The sequence below is a fragment of the Fundulus heteroclitus genome, chromosome 23, assembly GCF_011125445.2.
Source record: "Fundulus heteroclitus isolate FHET01 chromosome 23, MU-UCD_Fhet_4.1, whole genome shotgun sequence".
NCBI classification, from domain to species: domain Eukaryota; kingdom Metazoa; phylum Chordata; class Actinopteri; order Cyprinodontiformes; family Fundulidae; genus Fundulus; species Fundulus heteroclitus.
Genome location: NC_046383.1, coordinates 20301461 through 20319245, shown reverse-complemented (window position 1 = coordinate 20319245; position 17785 = coordinate 20301461). Strand labels below are relative to the sequence as shown.

The 17785-nt window shown below is 42.9% G+C and overlaps 1 protein-coding gene across 10 annotated transcripts in view; it reads left to right on the top strand.

The window, feature by feature from the left end:
* Window positions 1-10013, top strand: part of LOC105932655 (protocadherin gamma-C5) — a 61442-nt gene extending 51429 nt beyond the window's left edge. For 4 of the 10 annotated variants that reach the window (XM_036127503.1, XM_036127501.1, XM_036127502.1 and 1 more), the window contains exons 2-5: window positions 2173-2231; window positions 3111-3164; window positions 5921-6018; window positions 7379-10013. In XM_036127503.1, coding sequence (XP_035983396.1) covers window positions 2173-2231; window positions 3111-3164; window positions 5921-6018; window positions 7379-7662 — 495 coding nt within the window. In that variant the 3' untranslated portion in view covers window positions 7663-10013. The remainder of the gene's footprint in view (window positions 1-2172; window positions 2232-3110; window positions 3165-5920; window positions 6019-7378) is intronic. The other 6 variants (XM_036127509.1, XM_036127507.1, XM_036127508.1 and 3 more) reach the window with 3 other exon arrangements.
* The last annotated feature ends 7772 nt before the right edge of the window (window positions 10014-17785 follow it).

The following is a 17785-nucleotide window of genomic DNA, read 5'->3' as shown; positions in this document are numbered from 1 at the left end:
GGAAACACCTTTGTGCACCTACCTAGAGAAGTTATAAACTAGTAAATAAGATTATCGTGGAAGGATCCGACTAGCATGCTCCACAATTTGCTTGACCGCATCTAGGTGTGTCGTGTCCTCATGCGTTTAACATAAGCCCACGGATAAGTCCGGCTCTACACGTGGTAGTCCTCAAGTGGCATTATGGTGTTACACGGTCAGGTTGTAATTAACCTAGAGGAGCCCCAGAGCTCTTTGACTCGAGTGAAAGATATACAGACAAAGACTGATGGCAGTCAAGTTTTTTTTTTCTGTACTTCTGATGCTCTGAGCGATCTCTAGGTATTTTGCAACCACCAAGGTTATTGTGTTGGGCTGTTACGTGAGAATTTGGGTTCACAGAGCTCAAGTCCTTTGGTCTTGCTCTGCACTGAAAGCTTGTGTCTGCTTTGTCTGTCCTTTATGCACAGATATCTAACGTTCTTTACTTTTATACACAAATAGGACTAGATATGAAGTCTATTTCCCAGATATGCCTTTGAAGCCTTGAAGCGTGTGCTGCCACTACATTAACTTTGTTAAAAATCGTGCAACTTATAAAAGAGTGCTAATTTTTACTAGTGAAATTATGCTTCATATTATTTTCCATATGAGCTAAACAGAAAGGCATGGTTTTGAATTTTGCCCTCCTACATCCAAAAAGCTATCAAGAAACGAATAATGCATAGAGAGGCAGTAAAGTTGCAACAGTGTCTCAGTAGATTGTGTATTTGTGGTCTGAACTGAACAAAAAATGGACAAACATTTGGCTGAATGAGCGTGCTTGCCGTCCTTCTGATCTGTGCTCGTCTTTTACTCTCTCTACAACTCAGACAGACTCGCCCGCCCACACATATTTGCACATTTCTTGAGTTTGTTTATAGATTTCAAATATGGACCAAGTCCTGGTTTTGAATAGGAATAGGAGTTACACTTCTGTTGTGGATTTTTTGAGTTGTAGTACTAATAATTACCTATTAGCCTATTTCAAAAGAAAGCTGCATACTCTGAGCTTTTGTGGCTCAGGACTACATGCATTTCAGGGTACCTTTTTAACTGAATTACCATTGATTTCATCACTTATCAAACAACAAAAAGGGCTTCCTCTTCTATTCACTTGCACATGTATTTGTTCTCCTCCTCTTCTGCAGCCTCCAGTCACGATAATCAAGGGTTTTATTTATTTTTTTGCTTCTGTGTAGGAATTTTTTGTTTGTTTCTGAATTCCTTGCTTGTTTTTTTTCCCCCTGCTCTCTTGTATCGTTCCATCATTCCCTCGGGTAGGACAGCTCTTTTAATAATGCAGCACATTGGACTGCTGGCCTCTCTCTCTCTCTCGGGAGCTCTCGTGTCGATTAGGCAGCAGAGTCTGGAGCTAAGCCAGGGTTTTTATTCACTGCATCACTGCACAACAAGAGAAAAGTTGAGAGAGAGAGTGAGTGAGTGTGGGCAGGAGAGATGGAAAGGACATGGTGACATGGGTAGAAATGGACAGGAGTGCAGTGAGCTTGAAGACATCAATAAAGAATAGCGGGAATGTACAGAGAGATGCTTTCATTCAGGCTTGGTTATAAACATGGACTGTTTTAGTCTCAGAATACAAACTAACTCAAGGAATTCCCGTGTCCTTTTCCATCAATTGAATATTATTTAGTTAGGACGTAAGAATCTGGTCATCATAGAATCTCATTTTATCTTTAAATTCATTTTTGTTTTACCTTCTGGCTGCTTTGATTCCATTTAGATTTTTACAGCCCTTCTCTCGCTTCACTGATAATCTCCATCTCTTCTTGAGAGTGCCTGTTTATTTCTCGTCTTTATAAGCCTTGCACCACTCTGTGTATATATGTGCTCCTGTGCCGTGCTGTGTGCCCCACAGCTTTTAGAACAGCATGGATGCCTGAGCATCAACACATTTGTGGCCATCTGTAGCTCTTTGTTGAGCCTCATGTTTTCTGAATCATACAAAATGAAACTTTCTTTCTCTGCCTCACGCGCACATGCAAACACACACACACACACACACACATTATATTATATGCAGATGTCTCAGCTACAAAGCACACACACACACAAACCTGAGAAACATCTTGCTGTTGTTGCTGCAGTGAAACATCCATTTCATGTTGCCTCTTCTCTTCTATTTATCTGCAGCAAAAGCCTCCCAACAATGACTGGCGCTTCACACAAGGACAGAGACCTGGACCTAGTGGGTGAGTTAACTGAGACACGCATGTACACACGCACACGCAGAGCTACAGAGTTGAGTAATATCAGCCCCATCGTTGTTGCTCAACATAAAAGGGAAAGGATGAGGAGGGCTGTGAAAGTCCTATTCTGACTTGGAGCTCCAGCTTAGCATTGACGTTGGTTAAATTCCACAAAGGGATTCTGCTGGATGTCCTTAGACTCCTGAATGAGAATCTCTGCCTTTTTTCCTAGCCTGCTTTATAAAATGGCTGCCACAGCTTGCACTCCCCTCCCCCTCCCCTGCTGTCTCTCTCCTCCCTGCTCTCCCGGAGCCTGTGCGCCATCACTCTGTACTGCTGATGAGCGACGCTGACCAGAGCTTGGAGGGGGGGGGGGGGGTGGAGATGGGATACTGTGTTTATCCATTTTGCTCTATCTTACTTTTCCTCCATCTGAGACATTAGTCAAATGTAGCTTTTTTTTCATAGCCTTCCTGTTATTTTGCAGCAGATCAGGTGTGGTTTTATTCTTCAGTTTCAAACGCATAGTTTAATAAGCATGCGTGTTGCTTTTCGCCCATGTTGTGGGCTAAAGCTGTTTTTTTCCAGCTGCGAACGCACATCAGATTCAATACATCAAGGCCCATTCGTGAAACACAGCAGCTGAGCCAAAAGGGCGGATAGTTAGAAAAGCAATAGACAGAGAAGTCTCAGATTACGGCTGCACAGTGCATGGTCAGACCCGAAACGTAAGAAAACGGAAAATAATTTGAAGTCCATGCAACAGGCTCTGCACATTTAGTCAGGTCTAGAGCACATTATTTCATTAAATGTTTTTTTTTTTAACCCAAGCCTTGAGTTAAAAATGGTTATTTCAGGTTGTATAACTTGTTGTGTTCTTAGCCCCCACATGCCGTACGGTACACACATACGATGGACGCCGAAGAATGGGACAAGGTACCAGCTTAGACCTAGGCTCTGTACGGTTGCTTTCTGACCTTAGCAGCTGATCAGGGTTCAGTTTTACCTGCTAATCCATCTATGGAAAAAAGAATTGGATCCTCTGCTAAGGGCAGAGAGTGACTGAAAAAAAAAAAATTGTAGATAGTGCACTGCAGTTGAGTGGTGTGCTGTGTTTAGTTGTACCTAACCCATAGCTGCTGATAGCCTCCCTGAAAGTTTGATGGGGTTTGATGTTGGTCGATGTGCAAATAGGCCACAATGCCTGCTGTGGCGTAGAACAAGGACTGTGGCATATTTCTGTGCAGTGTTTTTTGTAGATTTGCTGTGCCTTGTATGTGTGCTATACATCTAGTCATTACAGTCCGAGAGCTCCTTTTTTTTACCTCTGCTTCTTTGCTGCCTTTGGATGCGCGTCTGTGGTAGTTGTAGCCCAACACCACCTCAAGCAGCTTTTCAGTGTGATTAATGATAAAGCAGAGGGATAATGAAAAAGGACGTTTCCAAAATCCCACTGGAGAAGTCCTCTTTTAGAGGAAACAAAACCTTGCATTAAACGGCGACAATCCAAAGGCTAGTGCTGCAAATATCAGTAGGTGCACTATGTGACCAAAGGAAATGCTACCAATTAAGCTTGTAGGTGATATGGTAAAGATTCTCTGAAAAACCAAAAAGAGGAGCTGACCAGAGGAGGTAAACATGTGATGTAAGGCAAACGTTAGCCTTGTCCGGCCCACTAAGTGCAGCTCTCTGGTCAGGAAGTGATAATCTTGAGCTGAGGAAATGCACAACAAACCACAGGATGCGATAAGTCTAACAAGATGTTAATTTAGCATAAACCTAGCCTTCCTTCTTATCTCAAATTGTGTGAAAAGACACAAAATGGCTGCCTTGGCTGTGTTTTTACTCTTTCTGTTTTTTATTGACTGCCTGGCACAGGACCTAGAAGTTTCTCTCCCCTCTGTCTGTCTCTGGCATCGAACTGAAAACCACTTCAGAGCTTTTTTTTGGTCGTACAAACTGGCAACCAGTGCTCCTACAGGGCCCTGGTTTATTGTGTTAGAATTCCTTTATGGATTTTTTTATTTTTTTTATTGTGCCCTTTAATTTCTTTGAACAGAGCCGGAGCAGACCAATTAGTCCCAGGATGGTAGGGTATTTTGGACAGTTGGGAGAAAAGAAACATATTCCTGTTAACATCCCTTTTGTTTATCTATCCTAGGTTTGAGGCACTTAAGATTGTTTTTGATGACAGAAATATTTGACAGAAATGTTAGACTAAAAACATTGCTTATTCACTGTTTAAATAGTTCAGAACTCCTTAGCAGTTGCAATAGCGATCTCATTTTATTCCTCCGGATTTAATCTCTTACAACATCTTCATGTGGGTAAAAACTGACAAAACATCCAGGCCTGTATGTGGTCCAAACCATCTATTACAGGATCTTGGGCACGATTTGCTCATCACCAAATTGTACCCCAATTAAATTTCCACGTGTTGCTGTTTCTTCCCTTCCCACGTCCAGTTTTTCTCCTGTAAGCATTATTTTGTGAAAAAAAAGTACTTAAACTATTGTACAGCACTTTATTTTCATGGTTTGTTAACAAGAGTACTCGTAGAAATTATCATATAATGATTTCAATTTGTGAAAACATTGCATTACCTCTTATTTAAATTTATTATGGGCCAGAGTCCCAATTGGGGTAATGAAATGACAAAGGAGCAAAATGACTTGCACCAGTTGCAGGACTATCTTTTCTCTAAGATGTATATAGCTCTGCATTGTCTGATAAGGCTCAGAGACTTGCTGTGTAGCTTCCTGGAAAAATATAGATATCTCAGATGTCTAAAACCTTTTCACTGTGATGTGTATATTTCTGCTTTCCTTGGTTATTATGAACTGTTTTGTTAACAAATTCTTCGGCTAAGTGTTCTGAAGAGAAATAGGGTCAAAGAGCCAGTGTCTTACTGAGATTAATAGTTATTTTTGTGCTATGTTGCTAAATAAGAAGTATTCTTCCTGTCTTAGGAGTTATTTGGGCAGCACTTCAAAAGCAGGGGTTATTTTTCTCCTTTGTCATACAAATGGTATGCAGATAACAGTATGTCATCTGCATACGACTGCACACGGTACGTTGCCCCTACACAAACTAAATATGGATGTTTTATTTGCTATTTGGCAGCAGATGTCCAGGCAGGATTAAAGCATTGTGACCTAGTTGTCAGTTGAGCTCATGTTGGTGTGCCGCACATGTGGCGAGTAGGTTGGCTTGTGTCTGCTTTCTCCTTTGTTCGCCCCACATGCAAATTCTAGACTGTAAATAAACCCAGGCTTTGAAGGCGAAGTTTGCCCAGATGGAAATGTTCAGTGCTCACTGGGCGCCGCGTGTGTCACCACATGCAGACGGCTATTTTCTTTATTATAGAAGGAATCATTAAATCTTTAAGCCAGATTTACTAGAGGGCTCAGTCCTTGCTGGCATGCCGGCGAGTGTTGTACCATGAATGCACCAACACGCTGCTGGCTGCTGTGTGCATATGTTCATGTCTCCACGACTGTGTTGAGATTCTCCCTGTTCTGTAAACTGTACATCCTTCTTGTTATTCTCGCTGAGTCCACCATCAGCTGCTTTGCTTTTACATTATAAAGCCCCAACTGTGAAGTCGTTGAGCTGAACACACACACTGCAGAGGATTACCCACCTCTTACTTAGTTGTTCTTTGTTTTTGTTTTGTTATCTCTCACCTCTAGGGCTACTGGAGGACCTGAGGTAGCCATGGGAACTGGCCCCTGGCCCCAGCCCCCCACCGAAGCAGAGCAGCTTCAGGCGCTGATGGCGGCAGCAAACGGTGAGTGCGATACCTCGTCATCTCTCCTTTCGATCCCTTCCGTGACAGACTCTTTGTTTTTTTTTTTTCTCTTTGTGTGCACATTGATGCGTAGGAAGTGCTTGTTTGTGTGGCTTCCTGTTTGCTCGGACAGCATCCAGCCAGGCTCATTCATTGATAAAGCCCTCTCTGTCCACATTGATGTTTCCATGTTGAGGTCATGAGCTAATAAGTACCCAAAGTCAGTGAGTGGTCATGACTACCAGCAGTTTTTTTTTTTTTTTCTGCTGTACAGTTGTCGTTGTTGAATTTAAAAACACAACCAATGTGTGTTTCCACTGTAAATACTCATTACATGAGGTGTTTTATCATAAGCACAGCCACAGGAACACATACGAATCCTTCTGATTCCCTTTCTTGTTCCTGTTGCGCTGTTATGAGGGTCTGGCAAATGAGCAAGAGGACACACACATAGTGAGTCACCCTCCAGCTGGCGATTGTTTAATATCTCATGGAAAATACCAATTACACCGGCTGAAAGCAGAGTAAGAAAACCAATCCGCATGGACGGAGGGACTAAGTCAGCAAAGCTCATTACCAAACAGACCAGAGTCATTGTCTCCCGTGTTATTTTTTGCAAATCATATTTCCTTCCCTTGACAAACACACACACTCCAATCTTGGAGACTAACCGGGATGAGTGGAAATTTACTACTGGAAGGAACAGCGAAACTGAGGGAGAAACGTCTGATGAGATGAACGCCAGCACAAGCTCTGACAGAATGAGCCGCTAAAGCGATCAGGGAGGAAAGCGTAAGCAGCGACTGTGATAAAGACTGAAGGTCATTTCCTCTCGTCGCTTAACCTTATTGTTCCATGCATTGACTGGAGCCGATTTTAGTTTTAGACCCAGTTTTGCTCTTTGAAAAGGATAGTGCAGAAAACCGGACATTTTTCCTCTGCATATATGTGTCTATGTAGCGAGGAAGCTTCAGGATGGGGGAGGGAGCGCTTGCGTTTCTGGCTCTGCATTGCAGGGGCTCTGGGAGAATTATGAGCAGAGCAGCTACGTCATGCAGTTAAAGACACAGAGCATGCCCAGTACAGATCCGTTAACACAAACAAGCATGCTTTTTTTTTTTTTTTTTGCTCTTTTCTTCCTCTATTCTGTTCAGTTTTTAGTTCAGCTCAGAGCAACTTTATTTAGCTTAGTTATTGCTATTCTTTCCTGGCACTTTTTCATCTCACAGCTTCTGTTTTAACACTGTCGCCGTAAAACTTTCCAGCACTTTTAACACATTCCACCCTTTTTCTCCACCCATCTCTCTCTCTCTGTCTGTCCCCCATCATCCCCCAACACTCTTGTCTCTGTTCTCCCCAGAAGTGAGTGAAGCGACAGCCACCCTCGGGCCTGGCACCATGGGCTTGAGCACCCGCTACAGCCCCCAGTTCACCCTGCAGCACGTGCCCGACTACCGCCAGAACGTGTACATCCCCGGCAGCACGGCCACGCTCACCTCCAACCCCCAGCAGCAGCAGGCCACGGCCCAGCAGGCCACGCAGCAGGCGCTGCCCCCGCCTCAGGCCTCGGCACAGGCCGAACCTCCAAAAGCCGCCCAGACCCCCGCCTCCAAGAAGAAGTCCACCAAGAAGGAGAAGAAGTAGACATGGGTGGAGAGGCGTTGGAGGCACGATGAAGTGATGAGAAATCCAACCCCCCATACCCCACCGTTAGGTATCTGCTGTCACATGGACGCTGTTGGTGGTTCTTCGAAGGTTTCCCTCCGAGAATCCAAATGTGCTGGAGTTTTTAGTGTTACTAACTCATGTTGTGCTTAAAGGTCTAGTATTGTTCATGTAAATCATTGTGGGTAGATATTTTTGGCTGGGTATGGAGGGTTGCTGTTGTCTTTTATTTTTCCTCCCTTTCTTTTAACGAAAAAACAAAAAAATCTAATGGACAAAGAGATTCGGTGTAGCAAACCTTGCTGGAATGACGAGGCTACACAGCGATGTATTCAGAGATGAAAAGTTAATGTCTTTCATGTTGGATTTATTGTGCACTTTCCCGAATGCGGAAAGTCAGCCGTTGTAAAGTTCGCTAGTTGCCATTCATTATATTCCTCTGTCGGGTCAGCCGTAAAGCATAAGGCTGCTGTTTGACCGGTATTACAGACTCTTCTGCATGCTCATGAAGGATCAGACCACATATGCTAGTTTAGAGTTGCAAACTATGCATTGCAAAAGCAAAGAGGAAGAAATTCTGAATCATTTTTGTTCCTTCCTTCAATCGCAGATCAGTGTAATGCACGTGTAGTGCTTACTTGTCACAAAATGAGAATAACTTTTGTAATCATAGTTTTAAGAAGAAAAAAAAACATAAGAATTTAATCTTCTGGTATTTTCTATGACCTGAGCATGCACCCACAGTTAAGGGTAGGGGTTGGCAGAGGACTGTAGTGAAGGCATGGCACGTACTTACAAGTCCTCCTGACTTCCTGTATAACACCTCAGGATGGGTCCAGGCATGTCCTGCTGCCCTCCCCTCCCCGCACCCCACTAGTGTCCTTCCCTCACCCCCAATTTGAGCCAAACTAAGAAAAATGCACTGGTCGTATGCTGAAGAAGAGACAATGTTGGGGTTGTAATCACTTCAATCTTTAGGGAAACATGTAGATGTGGTAAACTTAAGTGCTTAGGAGTTTCTAGACACTTTGTAAGCCTCTAGGGCCTTGACGGAGTTTTCCCTTCACTTTCTTGAGGTGCTGAAGAAATTTATTGATGTTTTCTTTATTATTATTTGTTTTCCTTTTGGGAGATATTGATTCAATAGCATAAATGGGTTTTGTTTAAGATATGAAGTATTTACTTTGCCATCCATCTGTCTGTCAGGATGAAATTGCATGAAAAAGAGGGCAGCCTGCAGGCTGGGTCAGAGGGGAACGAAACGGGATCGGTGGGAGCTAAACCGGTTGAGGGGTGGGGCAACATCTCAATCGGTGGTACACAACCTTTGGCTCTACCTACTGAATGTACAGAGGAACCAATGCTGGCCTGTCCAACCTTTTTAACCTTCTCTAATGCACTGACCCTGATAGAGGTCAGCAGAGCCAAGCACAGTCACACCTGTTGGTGAGGAAAAAGCCGTTCGGAGCGTCTTCTCCGTGTTCGAAATCAACGGCAAACACGATCCTCTCCGCCTCTCACCTGTCTGCATCCGCTCCTCCCCCCCCCTCGCTCTGTGAGGCTCCTACCCCGCTGTAAATAAACACGAGTCCGGTCGATGGTATACGAGCCGAGTATTTGTACAGCAGGGACCTCGTCCAACTGTTCCCTCTCAACAAGACGCGGCTTACTACTGGAATGTGTTTGCATTTTGTTTTTCAAGAAAAATTAAAAACCGCAGCTTAAAAAAAAAAATTTCAAATAAAAATCATCAACAATAAACAAAAAAGTTTGAGATGTTCTTCAACAGTTTGTGTTGCAATGTAGTAACTGAGCACCACGGAAGCCAACTAACTCTTAAGTGTAAATAAACGACTTAAAGATAACTTTAGATGAGTAAAATCAAAGTGACACACGTAGACTAGTTAACTTGTGGTATGTGTTGCGCATATTTTTGTGTTTATTTTTCTCTTTACTACCTTTCATCATCCTGTAAAGAAACGAGACTAAAAAAGAAAAAAAAATTTGAAAATGTTTCTATCCTTCTGTAACCTCTTAATGTTATTTTTGCGGTGATTTTTCTCTTGTGCATTTGTGAAATAATGCCTCTCATTCTCTTTCTGTCCATATGAACAAATGATTATAAATATTATATATGTGTAAGTCCGTCCGCTGCTGAATTAATACTACTCTATCCTGCTGTATTATCTTTCTTATAAAACGCTTTTCCCCTCCCCCCCACGCTACATCCCTGTGTTACTCTCTTATTTTTATGCTAATATTTATATTTCTGTTCTATTTTCTCTTGGACACTGACATTTCAAATAAAAGAAATCATTTGAAAAACCTTACATGTATGTTGCTTGTTTTAATCCTAGCATGTTTACAATATCTGCAAGTTAAATTATTAAATTTTTTTTTTTATTATTAATCCTGTGTAGGGGGACATTTTACAGCTGTAATATGTAACTTTGCAACAAGTGAATCTGTTAGTATTCAGTCTGACAAAGTTATTTTATCTGATTTTTTTATGCATTTAAGAAGGGTAAACTGACAAAAACAACTAAATATATCCTGTGTAAAATGTTTATACGTCTTTTCACACACAAAAAAGCAATGGCCTTTAAGTGTTGTGTTGATTTAAGTTTTATGCAAAGTGACTGAATATAATCCAGTAAATCCAGAAAAAAAAACATGAAAACTAAAAAATCTATTTGCAGGTCTTGGGTGAATTAAGTGTTTGATCACCAATTCAAACATGTGGAGCAACGTTTATTGGCAACAGCAGCAATGAGTGGTTTCTCGTTTACATCTCAGGAGCAATTTTAGTCCTCTTTATAGAAACTTGCTGCACATTTTCAGTTTCCTGGCTGCTAATGCTCAAATCTTCATCTTTCCATTAAAGATTTCAACAGGACCTAGGTCTGGAACCAAGCAACACCAGTTCATTAGAATCATGGGATTTTTACTTTTTTGGCCACTACTTTGATCCAATTGGGTGATTACCCAATCAGAAGACCCATCTGAAGGTTCCTCCAGTATTCATATATAAGAAGGAAGTTTTGTTATCCCAGGATTTTACTACATGGCCCCATCCATTGGCCCTCTCTGTGTAGTGAAGTCATTCTGTACCCTTAGCAGACAAGTTTTATATATTCACCTCTGTGGTTGATCATGGGAACTAACTATGGGCATTGCTTTCTATTTAGCCTTTTACTTCTGCTCTCACCCAATATGGAAAGATATTGCATGGAGCTCCAGGCCAGTGATGACTGATGATCCCTTTCTGTTTACTTCTAACCGTTTGTCTTACTGATGATCTAGGAAACAATTAAAGCCTTCAACCAGCAGTTGTTTGAGTTCAAGTGAACCAATGAAGGGAAATGTTTGTCTTTAACACGGTTACTCCTTTTGATCCTTACTGAGGATTTTTTTTCTATACATTTGTAAGTTGTTAATTCGGCACAGAATCATAATTTGATTGGCTTTGGCTGTAACAACACTTAGGGATACAAACTATTCTTCAGGCTTCTGGAAACACATGAATATGTTTGTGTATTGTTTGCTTTTACTTTATGATACAGAGTGTCTGAAATAAAGATACATCATAATCCGGGGTGACCAACTCCAGGAAACAATCTTAGCTTTGTGCTCACCACCAAATTATGTGTTTTGCTCAGAGATCAAATCCTAAATTCATTCACACGGTAAAATGTTTTAACTTTCATGTTTCATTTCCTTAGTCCCGGGAAATCAGTGACTGTTTTTTTCTTTGTCAGTGACCAAACTTTAAACAAATCATGGTATTAAATAATTACTTTTCTACAGTTTTTTAACAGTTTCTCTTTAATCAGAAAACACACAGTATCTATGTGATCTGGGTCCCCTGAGGTTCATATGAGAGCATTAATCACGATCAGAGGTGCATATTGTGCACAAGAGAATTTTCTCTAAAGGTTGACAAAGTAAAGGTTACAAAACAGTGGTAAAAATACAATAATTAAGATACTGTTTCATTCTCTGAATAATTACACCAGACCCAAACCTCTGTTATCCTCCCTTTTGTCCACACAGGCTCTTGTGTCCAATAACACACGTCCTTATAAATAGCCACTGGGATGTCACTGAACATGACAAAAGGAGCAGCCTCTGACATGCTGCTGCAGATGTTGGAGGGATAAAAGAAAAGACTAAGACGCTGCAGGGATGGCGATGACCTGTATTGTCCATAAACAAGGCATGACATCCAATTCAGGGCTGAATTATGCAATATTTCTAAACTGAGTTTCATGAATATCTACAAGCACAGCAGTGAAAAATGTTGGTTCTGCCTTAAGAAATAAATCTTGACACATTTTTTTTCTCCTCCTTTGTGGTTGGTTTGATTCAAGCTTTTCATTCAGACATCTGCTTGCAACAGTCACTGCTGGCTCGCCAAACCCAAAATGGCTGACTCCTCACTCCCCCAATCCTTAGATGTGTTACAGGGTTGCCATGGCACCTATCAGCCCCAGCACTCCATGATTTTTTTCCCCCCTCTCTTTATCACACATCTTCATTACGTGTCCTGGACATGGCCATCACAGTCCGCTGCTCTGCACCCGGCAGGGCGGAGGGAGCCACAAGAAGGCAAACATATCCATCCATTAGTCAAACCTGGAAACCCAGGGAGACATGTGCAGGAAACATGCAGGAAAACATCCCCACACACAGGGAAGAAGTGGAATGAGTCAGAGGCAATAAAGCAGCGTGGGCTTGTCGCGGTTTGATTCATTGGAGATCTGTAGTACGGGTGCCGATCTAAATCTGGGCAACAATCAAAGGAAACTAAAGAAGGATTCTTATAGGCGAATAATGCATGGACTATTAGGAGTCAGAGTTACTTTGTCATCATGTGACTCACAGAGGCTCCTGCTGTCCCCATGTGTCACCCATTTCCCCTGGAGGAGAACCAGCAGAATGAGGAGATTGTTCTGCTGTGTCCCCCCCGCTTTGTGCCCCGCCACCATAGCTCACCAAATTAAGCACATTCCTGTTCATTAGACACAGACCGACATACTGTACACAACAGAGTGAAAGACTCACAAACTAGCGATGTATAGTGGAGTATGGCAAATAAAAGGAGCTGTAGACTGGATGTAGACAAGGACCTTTCTGTGTCTAACAATATTAGTCAGAGAGGGTGGACACAAAGCCGAATAGCGGAGATCTTCCCTTCTTTCATAATGTGTACATGCTGAAAGACCCTCTGGAGTCATGACAGTCACAGCTAGTCAGACACACCAAGAAAAAAAAAGAAAGGGGAAACTGTTTTTGAGTCAAATGTATAATAATGTGTCTTTGCTCTCATCGGAATATGAACAGCAGAAGAAGAGGTCACACTTTTCAGTTTGAAATAAGAGAACATTAACTCACATGATGGTTGGGTTAGGCGGAGATTGGACTGTCTGTGTGCAAAACTGTTCGTGAGAGATAGAAAACAGCTACATAAGCATCTACTCTTCCAAAAAGAAAATGTGATTGTGCTTAATGTCTCATTTTCTCCACAGCACTAAAGCAAAAATAACAGTTTCCTTTTCAGTGTCTGAGCTTGGAATGAGGTAACATTATGTCACATCAGGAAGCGATGAAGGGGTGGATCCGCTGAAGGGGGGAAAAAAATCAGGACGTGACGTTTTCGGTGGGAAAGGAAGTGCGTTTCCCGCGTGTTTTAGCTATTTTCTTTTACCCCTTCTGGGATGAATCGGAAGAAACAACCCCCCCCCCCATCCTCCTCCATTGGTTTCCTCTGTCCTGCCTTTCCTGATCACCCTCCCACCAACCCCCCCCTTCCTCCCCTACTCTCATCCTGCAGCTGTGTCTGGGTCACCACATGTTGGCGGACAGAGCATTGCTCTGTGAATACGCACTGCTGGAAACAGAAGGACCAGCTTAATCTGGACTCTAACACTGAAATTAAACATACAGAATATGGCGCCGCTCACCCTCAGCAGCTACGTCCAAATGACACACTCCCTAAAGATCTAATATTTCGGGAGAATGTGACTTGTGCGGGGACAGAGTCAGGGAATATGCTGTTCTTTTGATAGATGTTCCCAATAAAAATCAAATTATGGGAAGAGAGAGGAATGAAAACCTCAGCCAGCTCTAAAAATACTCCCTGACAGCCCCGCACTGAATCAAGCATCAAATATCCTTCTCTGATTAAGGGTGAAAACATGCAGTCCTCATGCTTGTGTCCTTTCCGGGACTCTGAGCCCTCAGAGAAGTTACCAAACGTCTTGCTGTTTCCAAAGAGTCTGGTTTTGTTTATCATTTTCAGCTGAGAGGAATGTGCCCATCAGGCTCAGATAATAAGGAGGCCAGACAAGCAGAGGAGGCCATCGTGTGAGAGAGAGAGAGAGAGAGAAAGAACATGGAAGCACTGGAGCCAGATTGTGGCTACGGCTAACACTACCCTGATTTAAAGATGTGCGAGCTGCTGGCTCAGTTAAATCGCAGAGACGGAGCTGTAGCAATGTGGACCAAGAGCACAATGTGCCCTTTGAAAGCAGCAAACCCTTTTTTTGGTCTCTTGATCTGAAAAGACCCTTCTCTCTTCTTGCGCACCCTGCCTCTCGCCTCATCTCCTTTGCCAAGAGAGCTCTCTGTGCCTGTTTTCTCAGCTGGGAGGATGGAAGTCAGACAGGGGGGGGGGGAAGGGAGGGGAGTTTTGGGGAATGAAGCAAGGAATGACAAGCTGGGGGATGAAAGAAAGGGGTGAATTTAGACAACTAGAGCGACGGGGTTAGCTGCTTCGCTGGCAAGTAGCAAGAGGAGAGGGGGACTGCATCCAATCGCGGGTCAAAGCAACAATTTGTGGCAGTAAAATCATGTACACTGTTGAAAGAATCATCAAAGAAGCTGACTTGTACCTACACCATAAAGCAACGCTTTAAGGAGGTTTTTAAGGAGATCAAAAACCTCCATCTGGGGCAAAGTAGTCTAAGAGCACCCCCACCCCCCTCACCATCCCCCTGCTTCTATGGACTCTCCAACGCATGCATAAAAAACAACATTCCAGCATAACCTCAATACCACAAACAAATGATACACCCCCATATGAGCAGCCCCCAGCTCTGACACAAATGTAGCCACCACACCCCCCCCACAGCAGCATGCGCGGCGTGATCCACTGCCTCCACCGCTGCCGTTGTCATAGCTACGGAAAATTCCAGACTCCAGTGATGCGGGAATTAGCTGCGAGGAAGCGGTCAGATAAGATGTGCAACGAAAAGCCTCAAAGCACGGAGAAACGTGTTTTCACGTGAAGAAGTCAGCAGGCTGTATCAGACGCTCTGCCGCTAGATGCTGTGCACGCCAGAGTTTTAGCTGGGAGAGCAAGTGTGTGTTACCGGAGGTCTGCAAATACGAGGCCCCTCAGACATGCGGGCACGGACACAGAGGCATGTCGACAGCTCCGCGCCATGCTGACAGGTGTTGCTGCGGAAATGGTGCAGCTGTTGCCTGGATATTTCAGCCTAATAAGCGTGCACCATCAAGCAGCTCTCCTTTACCCCCTCCCCTTCCCCCAGCTCTGAGCCAACACAACCCAGACTGAGATCAGGAAGAAGAAGTGCAACCTGAGACTGGGAGTCCACCCTTTGGCGTGCAACTGTTGGTTTTGGGATTCTTGCATAAACTGTTTGTTTGAAAATGGCTACGTATCATTCAAAACAAGGAACTGCTAATTTTAGTTCAACTACTCCCATTGTTGTAAAAATAAATTGCTCTGTAAAAAAGGTGTTTTGCTCCTGTGAGATGTGTTGCTGTAAAAATGTAATCTAAGTACTTTGTACTCAGTTGTACAGGTGAACACCCAGGTGTCTGTGGTCCTTCAGCACCCCCACACCCACTTCCCAAACAAAAACGTTGTTTTACTTCTAACTTTTCCTAATCTCCATCGTCTTCTCCTTTTTCTTGTTAACGATTGTGATAAAGTAGTTATTCCCATAAGGCCATAAAATGTCAAAGTGAAAAAAATCCCCAATTTCCTATACTCAGGATGTTTTCCATTACTTTTACAACCCACAGCCAGAGAATAGTGTTTGTTTGTCTTCAGATAATAGACCATTAGGTTCCACCAGAAGTCTGAGGAGAGTAATAGGAACAGGAATGGTCCAAGTAAAACACCCTGCGGTGCTCCTGTGCAGCTGTCAAGACTCAAAATTCATCAGTGTTTCAAACAGATGAGGTGGTTAGAGACAATTCCCAGTCCAGCTGAGTGTGAATGCTTCTATAGGCTTCTGGGTGTGCATATGTAAACCTTTATTTTCCCAGATAACCCTACTGAGGCTTAAAATCTCTTTTCCAAGAGGGACCTGTCAAGACAGCAGCACCACTTACAAGTAGCAATCATTAGCTTCATACAGTGACATTCATATAATTCTAAAAGCATTAAATAACTAAACCAACAAATAAATCATGACTGACTCATAAGCAATTGCAGCATTAACCGACCTTCTGCTTAAAAGTTCTACCTTCAGACTCCACTAAAAGATTTTTGGATCTTTGAAAATCCTTCTTTATACATCTCTAACCTTTGTTCTGAACAAAGAACATATATGGCTTAATTTAGCTTTAGTCTTATCAGTTGGTCCATTTCTTTAATAGTTTTGACAGTTCAGTTCAGACCAACTCTTTGCCGTGCCGTCTCTTTAAATCTAATGGAGGCGGTTCACACCCCTCCCTCCACCAAGTGTGTTCCACTGTGATGAATTGTGCGGGTTAATACTCCCAACAGTCGAACATTTTGACGTTCACAGTTGTAGCATCCCAGACACACTACGGAAAAAACTCAGAGATAGGGTGAGGAGCTCAGCCATCCAGGGAGGACTCAGAGTAGAGCCACTGCTGCTCCACATCAAGAGGAACCAGTTGAGGTGGCTTGGGCATCTGGTTAGGATGTGTCCTGGACGCTTCCCTGGTGAGGTGTTCTGGGCACATTCCACCGGGAGGAGACCCAGGACACGATGGAGGGACTATGTCTCTCAGCTGGCCTGGGAATGCCTTGGTATTCCCCTGGAGGAGCTGGCCCAAGTGGCCGGAGAGAGGGACGTCTGGGCCTCCCTACTGCAGCTGCTACCCCTGCGACCCGACCCCGGATAAACGGAAGAAGATGGATGGATGGACAGTTGTAGCGTCAGCATCCCTGAACTTGGAAAACAGAATACAGCGAGAAATAAAGATGGGGGATTCGGAAAATTGGTAAGCCGGAAGTTCATCCAATAGTACGTGTCTGCAGACCTGCGGTTCTCGGCCCCTTTCCTTATGAGTCGAAATCCTTACGAATGAGCTTTAATAGCAAAACTGATTTTAATTGTTTAGAGATCTTGTGTAGCCTCATACCAAAAAGTTTTAATGTTTATTACATAAATCACTAAACAGTAATAATGGATCAAAATATTTAGTATGAATAATCTTAGAATAATCTTAGAAATTCCTACAGTGAGACAATGTTAGGAGTGTTTTTAGCGAGCCTAAGCGTGTCTAAAGCAGGGAAGATGGTGGAAACAGAGAGAGCTGATTGGTTGATGGACCACCTAAACAGTGGAGGAAATGAGCATATAGACTTCTTTAACAATCAGACAATTATTACTATCTAGATAAGATAAACTTTCTCATCCCCAAAGGGGAAATTAATCAGCTTTAGCGGCCCAAATGTTTAAATGTGTGATTCTAGTAACATAATTTTATTGAGGATAAATAAATAATAGTGAAAATGTTGGCTAATCAAGAATAAAATTTTTTGAAATTTACATATAATATAAACAAAAGTGAGAAAGTATTTTCTGTATTGCATGATAACGTCAGTAGCATAACTGGTCATCAAGAAATTTGATTGTGTGATGCCATCTCCTCAATTTGATTGCTGCTCGGATCGCTTCTCATTTTCCAGGTTGGTGTGTAAAAACAGAGAAAAAGATGTATCGATCTGCAGCAATACACTACAAAGTCTGTGTATTTGCGCCGTGATCCCGGGACCAATTTATCTTTCACCACTCCTCTATTCTCCTCCCTGAGCCGCCTGGACAGATGCACTGCTGTTCAGTTTTTTTAAGCAGTAAAATGACTGGTGAGTAAA